Source organism: Gambusia affinis, linkage group LG19 (assembly GCF_019740435.1).
Source record: "Gambusia affinis linkage group LG19, SWU_Gaff_1.0, whole genome shotgun sequence".
Lineage (NCBI taxonomy): Eukaryota > Metazoa > Chordata > Actinopteri > Cyprinodontiformes > Poeciliidae > Gambusia > Gambusia affinis.
The window spans coordinates 21,110,035-21,126,594 of record NC_057886.1 but is presented as its reverse complement, the minus strand read 5'-3'; the positions used below and the strand labels follow the sequence as shown (position 1 = coordinate 21,126,594).

The window sequence follows — 16,560 nt, the reverse complement described above, 5'->3', positions numbered from 1 at the left end:
AATTCAGCTTTGTTAAGCTAAATTAGCCATTGCTAGCATAAATTGTTTTGCTTATATAAACAATTAAAAGTATTTAAAAGACAGCTGTAATTGTGAAATTAATCTAATCAAACATTTCTCTTAGTTTTGGGCTAAACAATATTCAATATTTTTACTCGTGTGTTTGTTCACCTGATCGGTTGTCCTGACTTCGAAGCACCACTTCCTCCACACAGTCGGAGGGGAACCATCCCGTGCGACCTCTGACTGTCCCCTCCCAGTAGCCGCCCTCGCCGACACTCAACACTAGGAGGAAAAAAGTCAGCAGGTCAAATACAGAAAACCCAACAGACACAAACTAGTCTCTAGCTAGTCTGACACACAGAAAACAAGAACAGAAATGAAAAGACATCCACGGTTATGCAGACAGCAAATTAAAAAACACACAGACGGACATGCAAACTCCCTACATACTCACCAAGACATACATACCTGGCGACACTTTAGACTCACTGACAAACACACAAATATTCATACCTGCAGACATTAGATATAAACATATATGGAGACCTTACACTCTCGTTAAGACTGTTCAACGAACTCATGTTTACCCAGAAAACAGGACATATTCCCCCTGAATTAGCTTAGTTTAATCAAAACTCTTTTATCGCCCTCCCTTCCCTCCATTGCCAGCAAAAGTATTCCCACTCTTTTCACTTTTGGCTACATTAAAGGTAAAGCTGCAAACATTAGGGCTACTAGCTTCTTATATTTACAGACATTTTCCTTTATGAAATAACTTCAGCTCATTAGACAAAATGCTAAATATTTATCTTGAAATTAAAAAATGTTTGCTATCTAAATATTTAACTTGAATCTATTTATCTTGAAGCTAAAAATTCTGCTTGTTTCCTAACTGAATATTTAATTTGAATGTTTTTGTCTGGATGCTAAAAATTCTATTTGCCAATATTTATCTTGAAATTAAAAAATGTTTGCTAACTTAATATTTATCTTGAATCTATTTGTCTTGATGTTAAAAATGTTTGCCAACATAAAGATAAAATTTTATTTGCTAACTAAATATTTATAAAACTTATTTGCTAACTAAATATTTAACTTCAATCTATTTGACTTCATGCTAAACATTTTGTCTAACAAAATATGTAGTTTATAGCTAAATATTTATTTTGAAGATTAAAAAATTATTTGCTAACTAAATACTTAGCTTGAAGCTAAACAAATGTTTGGTAACGTTTTTGTTTCAGTCAAAATTTTTCACATTTGTATTCGCAAAAAATTTTGGTGCTACTGTCACTTATTAAAATTAGTAAGTAAAACTCGATGTCAGTGATTGTGACGAAGTAAACAAAGAAATTCAGAGGGTGTGAATACTTTTTCAAAGCACTGTAGCCGCTTCATTCCTACCTTTTTAATCCCACATCCCTGCCCTCTTCAGTGAATTTGTGATCATAACAGACGAGATGCAAAACCACAAACTCCCACATGGAGGTTTGTGATCAGGAAGTGATGTCACAGTGTGGAAGAGCTTCACCTTTGACCCTGTCTCCTTTACTGAAGCTTATCTCGCGCTCGCCCTGAGCGGAGTGGGACCGCGTTGCTACAAAGACTCGTCCTGGGACGGCGCTGTAGAGGCGCCTGCGCTGGCCTGCGGTTTGAATGGTGGTGGTGGTGGAGGTCGGGGGAGGCCTAGTCAAAGTCAGAGATTTAACATACATACAGGTGTTTAAATTCATCACTTAAACTGGTTTGGTTTAAACAAATAATAAACTTTACTTGAGCATTTTAAGAGTTTATACGTCTTATTTTATTCACTAATATCTAAACTTTTACTACATTTGTCCAACTCTATCAAATAACTTCTTTTTGCACTGCAAAAACACAAAATCTGACCAAGTATTTTTTATAGTTTAAGACAAAATTAACTTACAATTAACTTTTCAGCTACATATAGGAATGTTTTTTTAAGTAAATAAATCTTTAATATTGATAATCTGCCAGATTATTTCACTTATAACACAGAAATGTGTTTTATTAAAAGTGAACTAATCTCACGGTGGAACTAGTACATTATTCATCAATATTAAGAAATTATTGACTTAAATATGTTCTTATATGTTGCTGAAAAGATACTTGTAAGTTAGTTTTGTCTTATTTAGGAGTGTTTGATGAATTTCTGGTTTAAACGAGTTTCCTTTTAATTTAATTAAGTTACTCAGTGAATATTCAGAACTTTTACTCCAGTAAGAGAAGCAATACTTTAGAAAAATATCACTCAAGTACAAGAGAAAAGTGCAGTAAAGTAAAAATACTCCTAAAAGTACATTTTTAAAAACATTTACTCAAGTAAATGTAGTTTTTTTTGTCAATATTTACAAATTATTGACTTTAAAAAGCTCCAATATTTTCCTGAAAATTAACATGTACCTCCTTCATCTCTCATCCTCCATTCTTTCCTTCTCTAAAATTCATCTCTAACTTCCTAAAACCGAACCGTCACTTTGAGTTTTTATCTCAGTTTATACTCCCAATAAAACTTCATCAATCTCCTGCAGTTTCCAATATTCTCCTCCATAAATCTTTTCACTCAAGTCGTCGTCGGTTCGAGTCAGAGTCAGATTTAGTTTCCTGCTGGTCCTCAGCAGGATGAGCAGCCGGTTTTCAGCTCACCCCCGTCTCTGGCTCTGCCGGCTCCGGTCCTCCTTGTCTCCGATCCGTCCGCGGGACGGGGACCGCGTCCTCGCTCCTCTGGGGCTGCTGGAGCTCCGCAGGGTTCCTGTGTGCTTATATCCCTGAAATGAAAGGAAAGGAGAGGAAAAGGGGGTAAATATATCAATCAATCAATCAATCAATCAAACTTTATTTGTATAGCACATTTCAGCAGCAAGGCATTTCAAAGTGCTTTACATCAAATCAAACACAAAAAAACACAAAGCAACATAGAATCAACAATAAAAACAATATCAAGTCAGATTCCGTCAATAATCTTGCAATTGATTACGTTTCAAATAAAACTCTAAACAAGTGGGTTTTTAGTTGAGATTTAAAGGAAGTCAGTGTTTCAGCTGTTTTACAGTTTTCTGGAAGTTTGTTCCAGATTTTTGGTGCATAGATGCTGAATGCTGTTTCTCCTCGTTTGGTTCTGGTTCTGGGGATGCAGAGCAGAACCAGAACCAGAACCTGAGAGTTCTGGAAGGTTGATACAACAGCAGCAGAGCTTTAATGTATTGTGGTGCTAAACCATTCAGTGATTTATAAACTAACAACAGTATTTTAAAGTCTATTCTTTGAGCTACTGGGAGCCAGTGGAGAGACTTTAAAACTGGTGTTATGTGCTCTATCTTCCTGGTTTTAGTGAGAACGCCAGCAGCAGCATTTTACTGCATAATTAATATGCTTACTCTTAACATAGATCTATGTTTTAATATTACTGAAGCAAATGTTTTCTAAATCTGTCCAGATTTATGCTATTTAGATCTAAATTTCTTTAGATTTGTCAACTTTTTCATCTTTATTTTCTTTGCAATGTTTTTTGAAACATTGCAAAGAAAATAAAGATATAGATTATAGATTACAAACATCAAGCAACTCAGTGTTTTACATTATCAATAATAATAATAATAATAATAATAATAATAATAATAATAATAATAATAATAATAAAAGAGATCTAAAGATGAACTTATTGCTCGACTAATAATGAATTTGTTGATCAATAAGTGGCCGTTTCCTCAAAAACACTTTTCTCTTATTTCAAGATGGCCGACCATATTTCCATAACATAAAGGCCAAAATTGTTTAAATATGGAGAATCTAAAAGGAGAAACACATCAATGTATCTTAATTTTTGTCAGTATGAAATAATGACTGAATAATAAAAAAACAAACGTTGTAATTTTGTCACATTATCAAATTTAGCCATATTTTTAAAAAATGTGATAAAAGAGAAAGATTTTAGGTTGCTGAATAGAAAAATAACCAATAAATAAAAATAATAAAATATGTGAATCAATTTCAAAAGTTGAAAATCTTCAATTTCTAAATCGTAGTGTCAGCGCTAAGCCTCCCGGATCAGCGATCGATACCTGCACAGAAACGATGTTGGTGCTCGGCGCGTTGGGAACGGCCATCCAGTCCGGCAGATTCATGCTGCTGTCGCTGTTGGCCCGCAGAAACGGGTGGGGGTGGGGCACCGCCAGCGACCGGGTGCTCTCTCTCCTCTGGGGGGCGTACTTTGGAGACTCCACAAAGGGAACTAGGAGGAAAACATCCAGCAGATCGTCACTCTCATGACCCACAGATTTCTGCAGTTACGGAGACGATCGAAGGATGAATTTCTTTCTTTAAGTCAGAACTTCGTTCCTAACATTTTTGTTCTCCATTCATTTGCTGCACAATCAGTTGAGTTTAACAAATGAAGGACAGAACAAAAACTAAGAGGAAAAACAAGCAAAATCCAAAACACCACAACAAAAAACCTTCAAAAAGTGTGAGGAAGATCATAAAGTAGAATATTACAATAAAGTCTTGCTGCATGGAAGCAAACTAAAGATTTCATCGTCATAAACAGATGTTATGCAGCACTTACCCACATCTGTATCCTGGTGGTTTTTTATAATCTCCCCCAATTCAAAATGCCCGGACATAACAGCCACCTGACCAAAGCAATAAGCAAATAAAACATGAAGTATGTTAAAAAACCAAACATTTTTACTGCCAAACTATCAGAAAACAAATGCATTTTGAAAACATTAAACTCAGAACAGTTGACCCTGATTATCCGCAGCTTCAAATTATGTTTTTTATTTAATTTTGAAATGAAATGCAGTTTGAAAAGGTGAAATATTTTCCTGCATCGCTGCTCAACACACGACTGTCTGGCGTTTTCTAATCAGCCAATCACCATTTATTTTCCTTGTTGACTTTAAATTTTAGATAATTTACTGATGACATTTTTTATAATTATTCAGAACAGAAATTAAAATTAGATATAACTGAGCTAATATTTTATATTTTACAATTATTATCACCAGGAATATTAGGGTAAATAAAAGCATAAATTCTCCTGGATCTCCTCCAAAAATACATCTGTAAATATTTATTTATTTGGTCATTTAAATAAAACTGTGAAGAAAAAAAACACTGAATAATTATTTTATATACTTATCTTAATGTGCCAGTAATGTATCAGAAATACACACAATTAAGTGGTAAAATTAAATATTTCAAGCTTAATTATTTAATGTTTCATCATAAAACAATTTAAACTGTTCATAAGGTTCATCAAATGCACCCAAAAATCCACTTAAATATCTTAGATGAATTTACTTATCATGTAATGTTTGCATTTCCAGATTAATTTAAATCAGCCTTTATGTATGTGAACATTATTTAGTATTATGTTAAACTGATTTATCATCAAAAAAATAAAAGCATCGATAAAGACATAATGAATAAGATATGAATGTATTATTTAAGTTTATTTAATGAACTGCAGTAATATTTAGAATAAATGTGCATCACAAAAACATTTTTTAATTAAAACAAACTGTAACCAAACTAAACTGCTTGGTAATCATTGGATTTTTTGTTTATCTCTTTTCTGCATTAATAAATTTGTTGGTCAGATATCACCCAGCACCTTCATGTCACATAATGGTTAAAAGGTAAGACAGGAACTTTTCCTGGTTTTATCCTCGTAAAGTTTCTAGCTAATGAACAGTTCACCAGCTAATGAACAGTTCATTAGCTGGTGAACTGTTCATTCGTTTCCAGTTCACCTGGAACGGAGTCTGGCCGCTGTTGTTCTTCATGTCTTTACTGGCTCCACGGTACAGCAGGATTCGTGCACAGCTTTCCTAAAACAAACATGGCAGCTCTGATTAAAATTCAGGCTGAGAAACAGATTTACAATTCACAAAAAGAGCAAGAAATAAAACATTCAGGAACATTTAAATGAAATTTGTTTAATTTTTCACACAAATAACATGAAATTTGTCTAAATACTAAACAGCTTCATGTGTTGCTTTGTTTCTGAAATTAACACTTTTATTTATTTTACCTGAACACTGTTTTGTGTTTTTTAAATTAAACCCTGTTTTTTTTTTTTACCTGAACACTGTTTTTTTTTTTTACCTGAACGCTGTTTTGTGTTTTTACTGAGTACCTTGTTGTATAAAGCACAGATGTGCAAGGCAGTGTTTCCAGAAGCGTTCTGGGAGGAGGAATCCGCCCCGTAGAAGAGCAGGTGCTCCAGATGCTGTGAGTTCCCGTTTTGGCAGGCCTGCATGTCGTCAGGATCGGGAAACAGAACCGGAGGAAACACCAAGAGGAGAAAATGAAAACCACAGAAAACAGGAACAGCTGTAATCTGCATGTTGGAGTATCTTTGTTATGTTACTTCTGTTTGTTCCTTCTATTGACTTTGTTTATTTTTGGACAATAATTTCCAGCTGGAAGGAATTTTCTCTTACTTTTGTATTTTTTTTACATTCAGTCTGATATGATGAGTAATCTTTTTAACGAGGTATTAATTTCACACAAACAGACATTTGAGGAGGAGCGGCAAAAGCAAAGGAGGAGGATTAGCAGAGCTTGCTAATAGTTGATGGTGTCATCCAGGAGACGTCGATGTCGAATACTGAGCTGTTAAAATGTCATGATAGTCGTTTACAACCTGTACATCAGTCTGCAGGCAGAAGCCTTTTCAGATTCACTGTGGGACTGACTGCTACTGGAGATTCTCAACCAAAAATAACAACATCCAGAAAGAGTCAGAACGACAGATGGGTTCCTAGACGGATGGAGGGATGAGTGAACGAATGGATGGATGAACTTATGAACGAATGGACGGATGAACTTATGAACGAATGGATGGATGAACTTATGAACGAATGGACGGATGAACTTATGAACGAATGGATGGATGAACTTATGAACGAATGGATGGACGGACGAATGATTGAAGTTAAGAACAAGTGAGTGGATGGATGTATGAATGAGCGAATTAATTAACATGGATGGTAGGAAGGATGGATGAATAAATGAATGAACTTTGAAAGAATGGATAGAAGGATGAGTGGACGAGTGAATGGATGAATCGGAGTGGATGGATGGATGATGGATGGATGGATGGATGACCTTAAGTACTTATAGATTAATGGATGAATGGATGGAAGGATGAATGAACTTATGAACACATGTATAATGATGAGGAAGATGCTGATGATATGGCGTCTACCTTTCTGCCTCTGCTTCCTGTCGTTCCCTGATCGGTGCGGATGGATGGTTGGAATGGAGGATGAAGGTGGAGGAAAGATGGAGACAAACTGGAACACAGAGCAGATCTGAACTCAAACGTCTCGGTTTCCTTCCAGACTCCAAATGGAGTCGATAAACTCCTTCTGTTCTGGTCCGCGTCGCCTGAACGCACCTGATGCGTCTCGTCCCAGCCGTTTTCGTCCCTGATGCCCAGCTTGGCGCGGTGGTACAGCAGCGTTTCACAGCAGGAGGTGTCGCCCCCTGTTAGCACAGTGTGGTAGAGCGGGGTCAACCCCCGCCGGTCCTTGTAGTCTGGAGATGCACCCAGAGAGAGCAGGACCTGCAGGAAGAGACGAGGGCGCTCATGATGATGATTTAACTCCACGCTTGGACAAAGATAACAACAGGAGAATGTAGCTTCGGTTTGGGTCTCAAAGGTTCTTAAAAACAGGCAGCTTGATTCTGAATCACGTGTGGATTTTTATCATGAGGTACAAATGAGGATAAATCTTGTTTCTGACGCTTTGGAAGTGAAAACTTTTCTCTTCTGTTTGGGGTGTCATTTGTAAAGTTACACTGTAACAAATTAACAGCAGAATTATGAATTATTTAACCTGTCAGAGAACAAACAAGTGTTCATATTTTCATAATGTTATTCATACATTTATAATGTCAGAGCTCCAAATTACAAAACTTAATTCACAAGCTAAATATTAAACTTGTAAACTAAAACCTTAGTTCCCATCCAAAATGTTTGAAAATAAAAGGTTGAGTTAGGAAATTATGTTTATTTTGCAAACTAAATATTTATTAAAACAACAAGTATTTAGCTTGCTAACTAAATATTTAAGCTGCTAGTTAAATATTTAGTTAGCAAAGTTAATACTTACCCTTTCTGGTAAATATTAAGCTGGGAAGCTAAATATTATAATATATTTATAAAAAATAAATATTTAGTTTATTTTGCAAACTACGTATTTAGTTCCAAAGTAAATTATTATTTTCCAAATTAATATATTTAATTTTCAAACCAAATATTTGCAAGCAAGTCAAATAGTTAGCAAATAAGTTATATATTTTGTTTGTGAACTAGAACTGAAAGCTAAATATGGTTTTCAAACCAAATATTTAGCTTTCACATTAAATATTTAGTAAGTAAGCTAAATAGTTAGCTACCAACCTGAGTAAGCTACATATTTAGCTTAATTCCTAAGTATATTGTTAATCAGCAAAATTATTTAGCCTCCTAACTAAATATTTAGTTTGGAAAGTAAATGCTTAGTTCTTAAATATTTTGGTTGTGAATGAAATATTTAGTCTGGAACGCTAACAGTTATAAATGCATGAATAACATGTTGACAATAAATTATAAGTATAATTGTTTTTATTTTTTTACAGTGTAGCTGCACCATGCCTCTGTGACGTGGCAGTTTGCTGAGAGCAGGATGGAGACGTTGTGAGTGTTTACCAGCAGGGCTGTATGGCGGTGGCCTCGAACAGCCTTGTGAAGCGGCGTGAGTCCATCTTTGGCACGGAAGTCGATGTGAGCGCCTCCGTCCACCAGGACCCGGATGGCCTCTCCTCCACCTGGCTCGCACTGCACTGCCAGCGACAGAGGAGTCTCTGAACACAACACAGGAGGCGCATTCAGGCACAGGAGCCGAATCAACCTGTTGGCTTCCACGTTAAGGATTTCAATCAGAATGATCTAAACATGCTGCCAAGAAGCAGGATAAAAGTAAGTTAAAAGTACTGTCCTGTAAAGGGAATAAATGTTTCTATTCTTTCTCCCTTTTTCACAGCAATAAAGGTAGAAGTTGAATAGGAGGAGGAATTGGTCACATTCATTCATTAACTAACAGTCCAGCAGCAGAAGCAGGCGGCTGAAACCTGATTTTCTGAGTTTGTTGTTCAACAGGAATGACTGGTGATGGATGGATGGATAGATGGACGGATGGACGAATGGATGGATGAATCTATTTAATGATGGATGGATGAACATATTGTAATGACGCCAACACCAAAGATGTATTCCCGCCAAACAGGGTTTATTAGAATAAAGTACGAGCTGCTATTTCTGAGGCTGCAGCTCACGCCTCTAACAGAACTAGCACGCTCACTGATAGCTTCACTGCTAACTCCCCTCTGAACTCTTCCCACTTCCGGTCCTGGAACTCCCGCTCCACCGATCCCCCGCCCACATGACAGACCTATCACATGTGAGTGGGAGCCAGCAGAGTCGGACAGGGGAAGCCCATAATACTACATATAACAAAATGGGTCACAATGCAACTTATAACAAATACAAATAACTAAATGGACCACAGCAAAAAACAGAATCGTTACAATATGAACGGATGGATAGATTGATATATTTTATAGGAACGCTTACATTTTGAGGAACAAAAACATTTAAAGTATTTCCAGCAGAAATGTGGTTGTCATGGTAACAGTAAGTTTCAAACGCTGCTATCAGGTAAGAAGGAAAATTGCTGAATCTTTGTCTTTGCTGATCTTCTGTGGATCTCAGGTAAAAATCTAATAGCTGGCGTGTATTAACTAGACTTCTTCAGGTGTTTCTCCTTCAGAACTTCTTCTTCTCTTCGATGGAAATGCGGCGCCTCCGCCACCAACCAGACTGAAACCGACAGAAATTAATTATCTCTAATTAAAGACTGTCATTCTGTGGCATCTGGAAGTCACGAGTAGGTAGAGTAAAACATTTTTATCCGTCAGCCCCTCACTAAGCTCTGTGCTGGACTTTAAGAACGACTCTGAACAGCTTCATTATGACTCTCTGCTGCCCCCATGTGTCCAGCAGCGGCAGCACGTTTCACACCCCTGATTACAGGCTTCTCTCCGTGTTTTGACACCCGTTCCCAGAACGGCTGGAGAGACTCCGAGCAACACGCCTTGGCTGTAAATGAGCCGTCTGCCGCGGCCCTCAAACACCGGCAGGATCCGGGAAAAGCCACCAGTTAGCGAGCCGGCCTGGCTCTGATCTCCAACCAACTGTTGGGACAAGAGCCGAGGGCAGAAAACAGAAGGTTTTATTTCTGCTTGGAAACACTCTAAAGGTTGAGATTTAACAGCTGAGGCGTCAGGTCACATAGGTGCTTAAATCTACTCGCAGCTTTACGACATTTTGAATTTTTAAAAAGTTATGACAACTGCAGCTTCACTGCGTTAGTGGCTCTTAAAAATGTAAGAGCCACTAAGCCGTAAGTGATTACGGATCATTAAGTCATCATTAATGTTACACCTTGCAAAACAGAAAAGGCTCCGCCATCTTTGTTTCTGTTGTTCCGGTTAAGGAAGACTACCATCGGCGCCCTCTGCTGGACGGAGGCCAAACTACAACATTGAAAGAAGGTCTTAATGGACGTTATTAGTTAATCGATTGGAACTAATTTCAATCTAATAAACCAATAATCGACAATAAATCATATTCTAAATGAATCCTGTGAAATTAAATTAAAAGTGAAACAACTGTGGACACAATAAACATTTTTAAAAAGTGGAATAATCAGGTTGAAAAACAACTAATCCTTCATTGAAGCAGCTTTCTATTTAACTCCAGAACTCAGTCTCTGTTGGCAAAATGTTTCCTGCCACGTTTTGTTTTGGATATGGTGCTTTATTGTTGTGTCTGTGGCAAGCCTACTTTTTGAAAACGCAGCACAAAACAACAACAGCTTTTTTGTTTTGTCTAATTGTAAACATTTTCTCCTACAAGGTAAATGATATGGGTGCTTTATTAAAAAAGTGACTTCAGTTTGCAGACTATAGCTTCAAAATAGAAGCAGATTAATAAAAAATTTTACTTTCTGGATTCAATATTTTTGAAGGGTAGACTATTTAAAGCAATTATTGTAAAAAAGTACTGTTTTCCAATAATATATCTGGGTACTTGGGATGCCACACTGACAGTTCAGGGTTTCTGTAGGTCTCACCAACTCAAATTTAACGCTGTTAAACCATTATGAACGACATTTAATACCTGTTTCACGACAAAATGCACAAAAAGAATCAACGCCAAACAGCGACTAATTAGGTACGACAGCAGCTAGTTAGCGGTAGCCTCAACCACCAAAAAACACAGAAACCAAAGAAGATGGTGACTCAAACGTTTTTCTGACAGAAAACTCCTGTGAGGAAAGAAAAGAACAAAAAACTGACGATCCAGGATTGAATAGTCCTGCTAAACCATAAAACCCTTTGATTAACGTGTTTAAGGCTAACTTACATTCTGTTTAATGAATTCAAGACATTTTAAGGTCTTATTTAGATATATAAATGTAAAACATTTTAAGGAAGAATTGTGGAGACATTATAATTAAAAGTTAAAAAAAAATACTGGTTAGAAAAATAGTAAACATTAAACCCTCTTGGCGGCTAACCCCCATCTTTCTCTCTAGATTGGCTGTCGCTACATCCAGTGTAACTGTTAGAAAGATGAAGTAAACATCTGCTGTGCAGCTCTCCTCACCACCAGTGTCAGGATCCTGGTAGTTTGGATCCAGGCCCTTGTCTATGAACTTGGCCATCTTGTCCACAGCGCTGGTTTGGATATAATCCATGAATTTCTTCAGACTCGCCTGCGTTAGCAGAGGGAGTGTTAAAACTGTCAGATCTATTATTCTGTTCTGTTATCAAAGGTGAGAAATAAGGGATTTCTTACCTTGGTGTGCAGCTTGGCCAGTTGCTTCTCATCCAGATTGGTCTGTTTGTAAACCCTGGTTTTATAGCGGAACTAAACCGGCGACAGAAACAGAGAAAAACAAACAGGAAGGCCTCTGTTAGCATTAGCATTGTTGCCGCTGTCCAACTTTTGACCCACATACACAAAAATGTATAAGGACAAACTTATTGTAAAGCCAATTTTTTTAATTTATTGCCTATAAGAAATGCAAAAGAAACTGCCTCCACTGTGGATAATGTAAATATGAGAACATTTGAATAGTTCAGCTCTACTTATTTATAAAGTCAGTATTCAAATTCCATTTTAAATGATACAAATCAAAAGTAGCCCCAAAGACAACGGCACTCACTGTTTTTCAGATGTGAACAACATGAGGCAATATTGATACAAAATGAAAGAATAAATTAGAATTTGTTTCACAGTTTTTAAAGAAGTTCATGATAAATAGATTTATTTATTGATCTTAAAATATAAAATCTTTCAGTTTTTCTCGAGTCACCTCAACAAACTGATATAGTTTATTGTTGGGATGTTATAATATCTAGTTTTTCTTTTTTGTCGAGGAGGAAATAAAAATCAGAAAAGTGTGGCATGCATTTATATTAATGTTAAACACACTCATCAAACAAGATGGCTGCCCAGGGTGCGATAATGTCACTCTGAACTTTGGAAAGATAAGGAGAGCATTGGTAGAAAAAAATCCAGATTTTCCAAAAATTGAATCTTCAATAACTGAAAATTTGATTTATTGGCCATATAATAAGATTTATTGGCCATATAATAAGATTTATTGGCCATATAATAAGATTTATTGGCCAGCTCTATAACAAACTGTGGAAAAAGTTTAAAGATGGAGCCGTTTTTTATATTTCTTAAGCAGATAACTGTAGCTTCAACAGAGAAACTCTTAACTGGTTAAGAGTTTCCCTCATATCATGATCTTGAGTGGCAGCTCATCCTCTCTCCCCCGCTTGTTTTCTGCTACACTGCTGCTAGCATAGCATGTTGTGAATGCTAGGCTACTTAGCATAGCCACTGATAGTAACATAGTAAATGCTTTTTCTGTAACGGTTAGTTGTTTCTCCGCCATTAGCACATTTATCAGCGAGTATACGAGGTTGATTGACAGCGCTAAGACCGTCCTCCTGGCTCTGATTGGTTGTTTTTGAACGGTAGCGGTTCATTTCTTCAGCTCATGGAGGAGGTGGGGGGAAATCAATGTTTTCAGATGTTATCTGCCTCATATTCCTCTGTCATGACATGGTGACAGTTTTAACAAACATTCCTTATAGAAGCTACATCCTGCAGCTTTAATGCAATCTGTTTTTGCTGTACTAAAGAACAGCAGTGACATCTTCAGGAAGCACAGCGTACTGCACATCAGGCAGAAGAAGTACCTCCAAATATGGCACCCCTTTCTCAAAGGATTGTGGGTAGTCTCTGAGCGGCCTCTCCTCCTCCAGGAACTTGGCGTCGTGTCCGTCTGTGGCCGGCTGGAAGAGGCCGTAGTTCAGCACGTCTCGCAGCGATTCGGTCAGAGAGCAAAGCACCTGCTGCTTGGCCTTCCACACGGTGGCGTCGGGGTTGAACCGCAGACATTTCTGCAGGATAAACACATGAACTCAGCGTTTAGACAACAGAAATGTGTTTACTATTCTGATTAATCAAGACAGTGATCAATACTTCTGCTTAGTGGAAAACTGTGTAGCATCGTTTTATGAATGGAAAAACTTTGAACTAATAATAGATTTTATTTGAAACCTGAATCTAAACCCGACTCATTTAGGAGTAAATGATCTGTGAAAAGATTCCTTCCTTTCCTTACTATTAAAAGTTTAACTTCACAAGACGCTCACCATTCCTCATTTAAATTTTTATTCTGTTTTGTGTTGAAGTTCTTGTTAAATTACTTTGTTCTTCCATTATGATCTTATTCTTGTAATAATAAAAAGAAAAATCACAGTCTGGCCCTTATATTTGGTTGTATGAAGTTCAAATAAATAGAAATTAAATGTCCAAAAACCAAAAATTTGATTAGCTGTAGTTGTTGTAGTTGTTCATGTTTTTATATTAAACTTTGTCACACTTAGTTAGTTCTGTACAACTGAGTATTAGAAAGAATTAAAAATAAAATTATAAAAAGAGTAAAGCCCTAATATATAAAGTCAAAATAATATAAGAATAAAATAATATTATGAAAATAAAGTCAAAATAATATGAGAATAAAAAATATTACAGCTCTACTTAGGTGTCCTAATAAAGTAAATTTGGAGCGTTACGTGAATAAAGTGGTAATATGATTTATTCTCGTAATGCTACGACTTTATTCTTGCATTATTTCAACCTTTTTCTCGTAATTTCACAACTATTTTTGTAATTTTATGACTTGTAATGTAATTTATTTTTATTTCTTTCTCAGTGTGGCCCTAAAACTCCATCGTAGTTTCGTTCTTTGAGCTCAAGCTAAGATGCAGTTCATAAACGCAGTGGCGCAGGTTTGGCTCCAGACATTCAAAACGCCCGGCGGTTCTGGAGTTCAGTCAGCAAAATGCAGCTGAACAGCCGCAGCTTGGTGGGCTCAGGCGGGTTCTGGATCTGCAGCTCGGCAGGTTGAGTTCTGTGTTCTGATCCGTCTCTTTCAGTCAGGTCCGGTCTAGTCCGGTCCGCCTCTGACCTTCAGGAGGCAGCGAGACGAATCGGGCCCACGCAGAGTGCAGCCAGATGCTGGGATCGCACTTTCCTCTCTCACGCAACGCTCAATAAGTATGTCATTTATCTCAGCATCACACACACTCTCACACACACACACACACACTCTCTCTCTCACACACACACACACACACACACTCACACACACACACACACACACTCTCTCTCTCACACACACACACACACACACACACACACTCTCTCACACACACACATTCTCTCTCACACACACACACACACGCACACACACACGCATGTTTGCATGGCTATCTTTGTGGGGACTTTCCATTGACTTCTATTCATTTCTACAGCTTAAACCTTACCATAACCCTAACCAAAACTCAATTCACACCTTAGTCCTAAATCTGACCCCTGACCCAAAAACAGCGTTTCTCCTTGTGGGGAGCAGACTTCAGTCCCCACAAAGAGCAGTGGGTCCCCACAACGTAGGATGTGTCAGGAAAATGGTCCCCACAAGGTATTAGAAACAAACGCACGCACACACAGACACGTATCACACAGGGGTGTTGGTGGTGGGGTAAGGGAATGCTCCAAGTTTATTATTTGTTTCTTTTTTTTTCTGTGCATCTCCTCGACTCCGATTGAGCACAGCCGACACGGTCGCCACGGCAACCGGTTCATTAGCGGAGCAGGATGCTTGTTGCCATAGAAACCTCCCTGTGTTCCCTGGGATGTGGTACGGCGATGGTGCGCCTGTGTGAGCACGTGCATGGGTTTTATTGTGTGAATAGGTGTGTGTGTGTTTCTTTCCTCTTTCTTGTTTTTTTTTTTTTTTTTTTACAATTTACAGCACCGCAGATTTAATCCTAATGTTTGTATTACACTAGGTTTTCATCAAACACACACACAGTCGTATTTACAGTAGCATCAAAGAAGCTGGAGTGAGTCAGTCCCAGCAGGAGGGAATGAAAGCTGAGGATTCAGCTGTCACACTGGGACGCGACTCAAGCTAATACAAGCTAATAGCAGCGCCTGAAAGTTGAGATTTCTGCACTTAATGAAGCATCAAACTTTCTGGTGAACATACCTCCAGGAAAACTTACGTTATTCTGTGGCTAAATTGTATTTTTCTCACATTACAGCCCGTTTTGTAGGTGCCTCACAAGCTCTTAATTAAGCAGTTCGAGCGCCCTCTGGTGGACAGACAAGGTAATGCTCCTCTGCAACAGTCAGAACAGAGACTGTTTGATATGATTTCTCTTATCTATGAGATAAAATCACAACTTTAATGTTTTCACAAATGAAAAACACGAGAAGAACAAATGAGTTCAATAAGGTTATAATATTTTAGATGCAAATTGTTCAGATTTTCTGAGCTAAACCAAAGCGGTTGAAGCACAACTTTAATTGAACGTAAATGTACATATTCTAGCGCTGAAGCAATTAATCGTGATTAATCGATTATTGAAGTAATCGTCAACTAATATAGTAATCAATTAATCCCTAACTTGCATATGCAGACTAAAAAAAGCCATTTGCCAAAAATGTTGTATTTAAGACAAAAAATAAAATCTTTATCAGTAAATATGTTCTACCCAGAACTCCTCAAGTGGGATCGTTTTAACTTCAAACTTTGTAAAATTCTTATTTTAAGCACCTTTTGCATCCATCATTAATCAGTTAATCAAAAGAAATACCTTCACATGTCGATGTTAAATATTATTTTAGCTGCAGATGCATCCCTTGCTACTAACATTAAGCATACACTGAATGATATGTTGTTGCATTTTAGGCAATAAAAGATTTATTTTATTATTTAAAAAACATATTATCTCATAATTTTAAGCAATTATGTGCATATTTTAATGTATTTCTATTGATTGTCAGAATATCGATTAAACGTCAGAAAACTTATAGAATAATCAATT

General features: G+C 37.2%; 1 protein-coding gene across 4 annotated transcripts in view; it reads right to left on the bottom strand.

The window, feature by feature from the left end:
- shank1 (SH3 and multiple ankyrin repeat domains 1) overlaps nt 1-16,560 on the bottom strand; it is a 91,858-nt gene that overhangs the window by 41,038 nt on the left and 34,260 nt on the right. For all 4 annotated transcript variants that reach the window (XM_044101406.1, XM_044101407.1, XM_044101408.1 and 1 more), the window contains exons 3-14: nt 13,360-13,563; nt 11,942-12,013; nt 11,750-11,858; nt 8,729-8,883; nt 7,433-7,600; nt 6,167-6,283; nt 5,781-5,858; nt 4,589-4,655; nt 4,086-4,255; nt 2,671-2,792; nt 1,535-1,689; nt 172-285 (exon numbers count right to left, since the gene is read on the bottom strand). In XM_044101406.1, the coding sequence (XP_043957341.1) occupies nt 172-285; nt 1,535-1,689; nt 2,671-2,792; nt 4,086-4,255; nt 4,589-4,655; nt 5,781-5,858; nt 6,167-6,283; nt 7,433-7,600; nt 8,729-8,883; nt 11,750-11,858; nt 11,942-12,013; nt 13,360-13,563 (1,531 nt within the window). The remainder of the gene's footprint in view (nt 1-171; nt 286-1,534; nt 1,690-2,670; nt 2,793-4,085; nt 4,256-4,588; nt 4,656-5,780; nt 5,859-6,166; nt 6,284-7,432; nt 7,601-8,728; nt 8,884-11,749; nt 11,859-11,941; nt 12,014-13,359; nt 13,564-16,560) is intronic.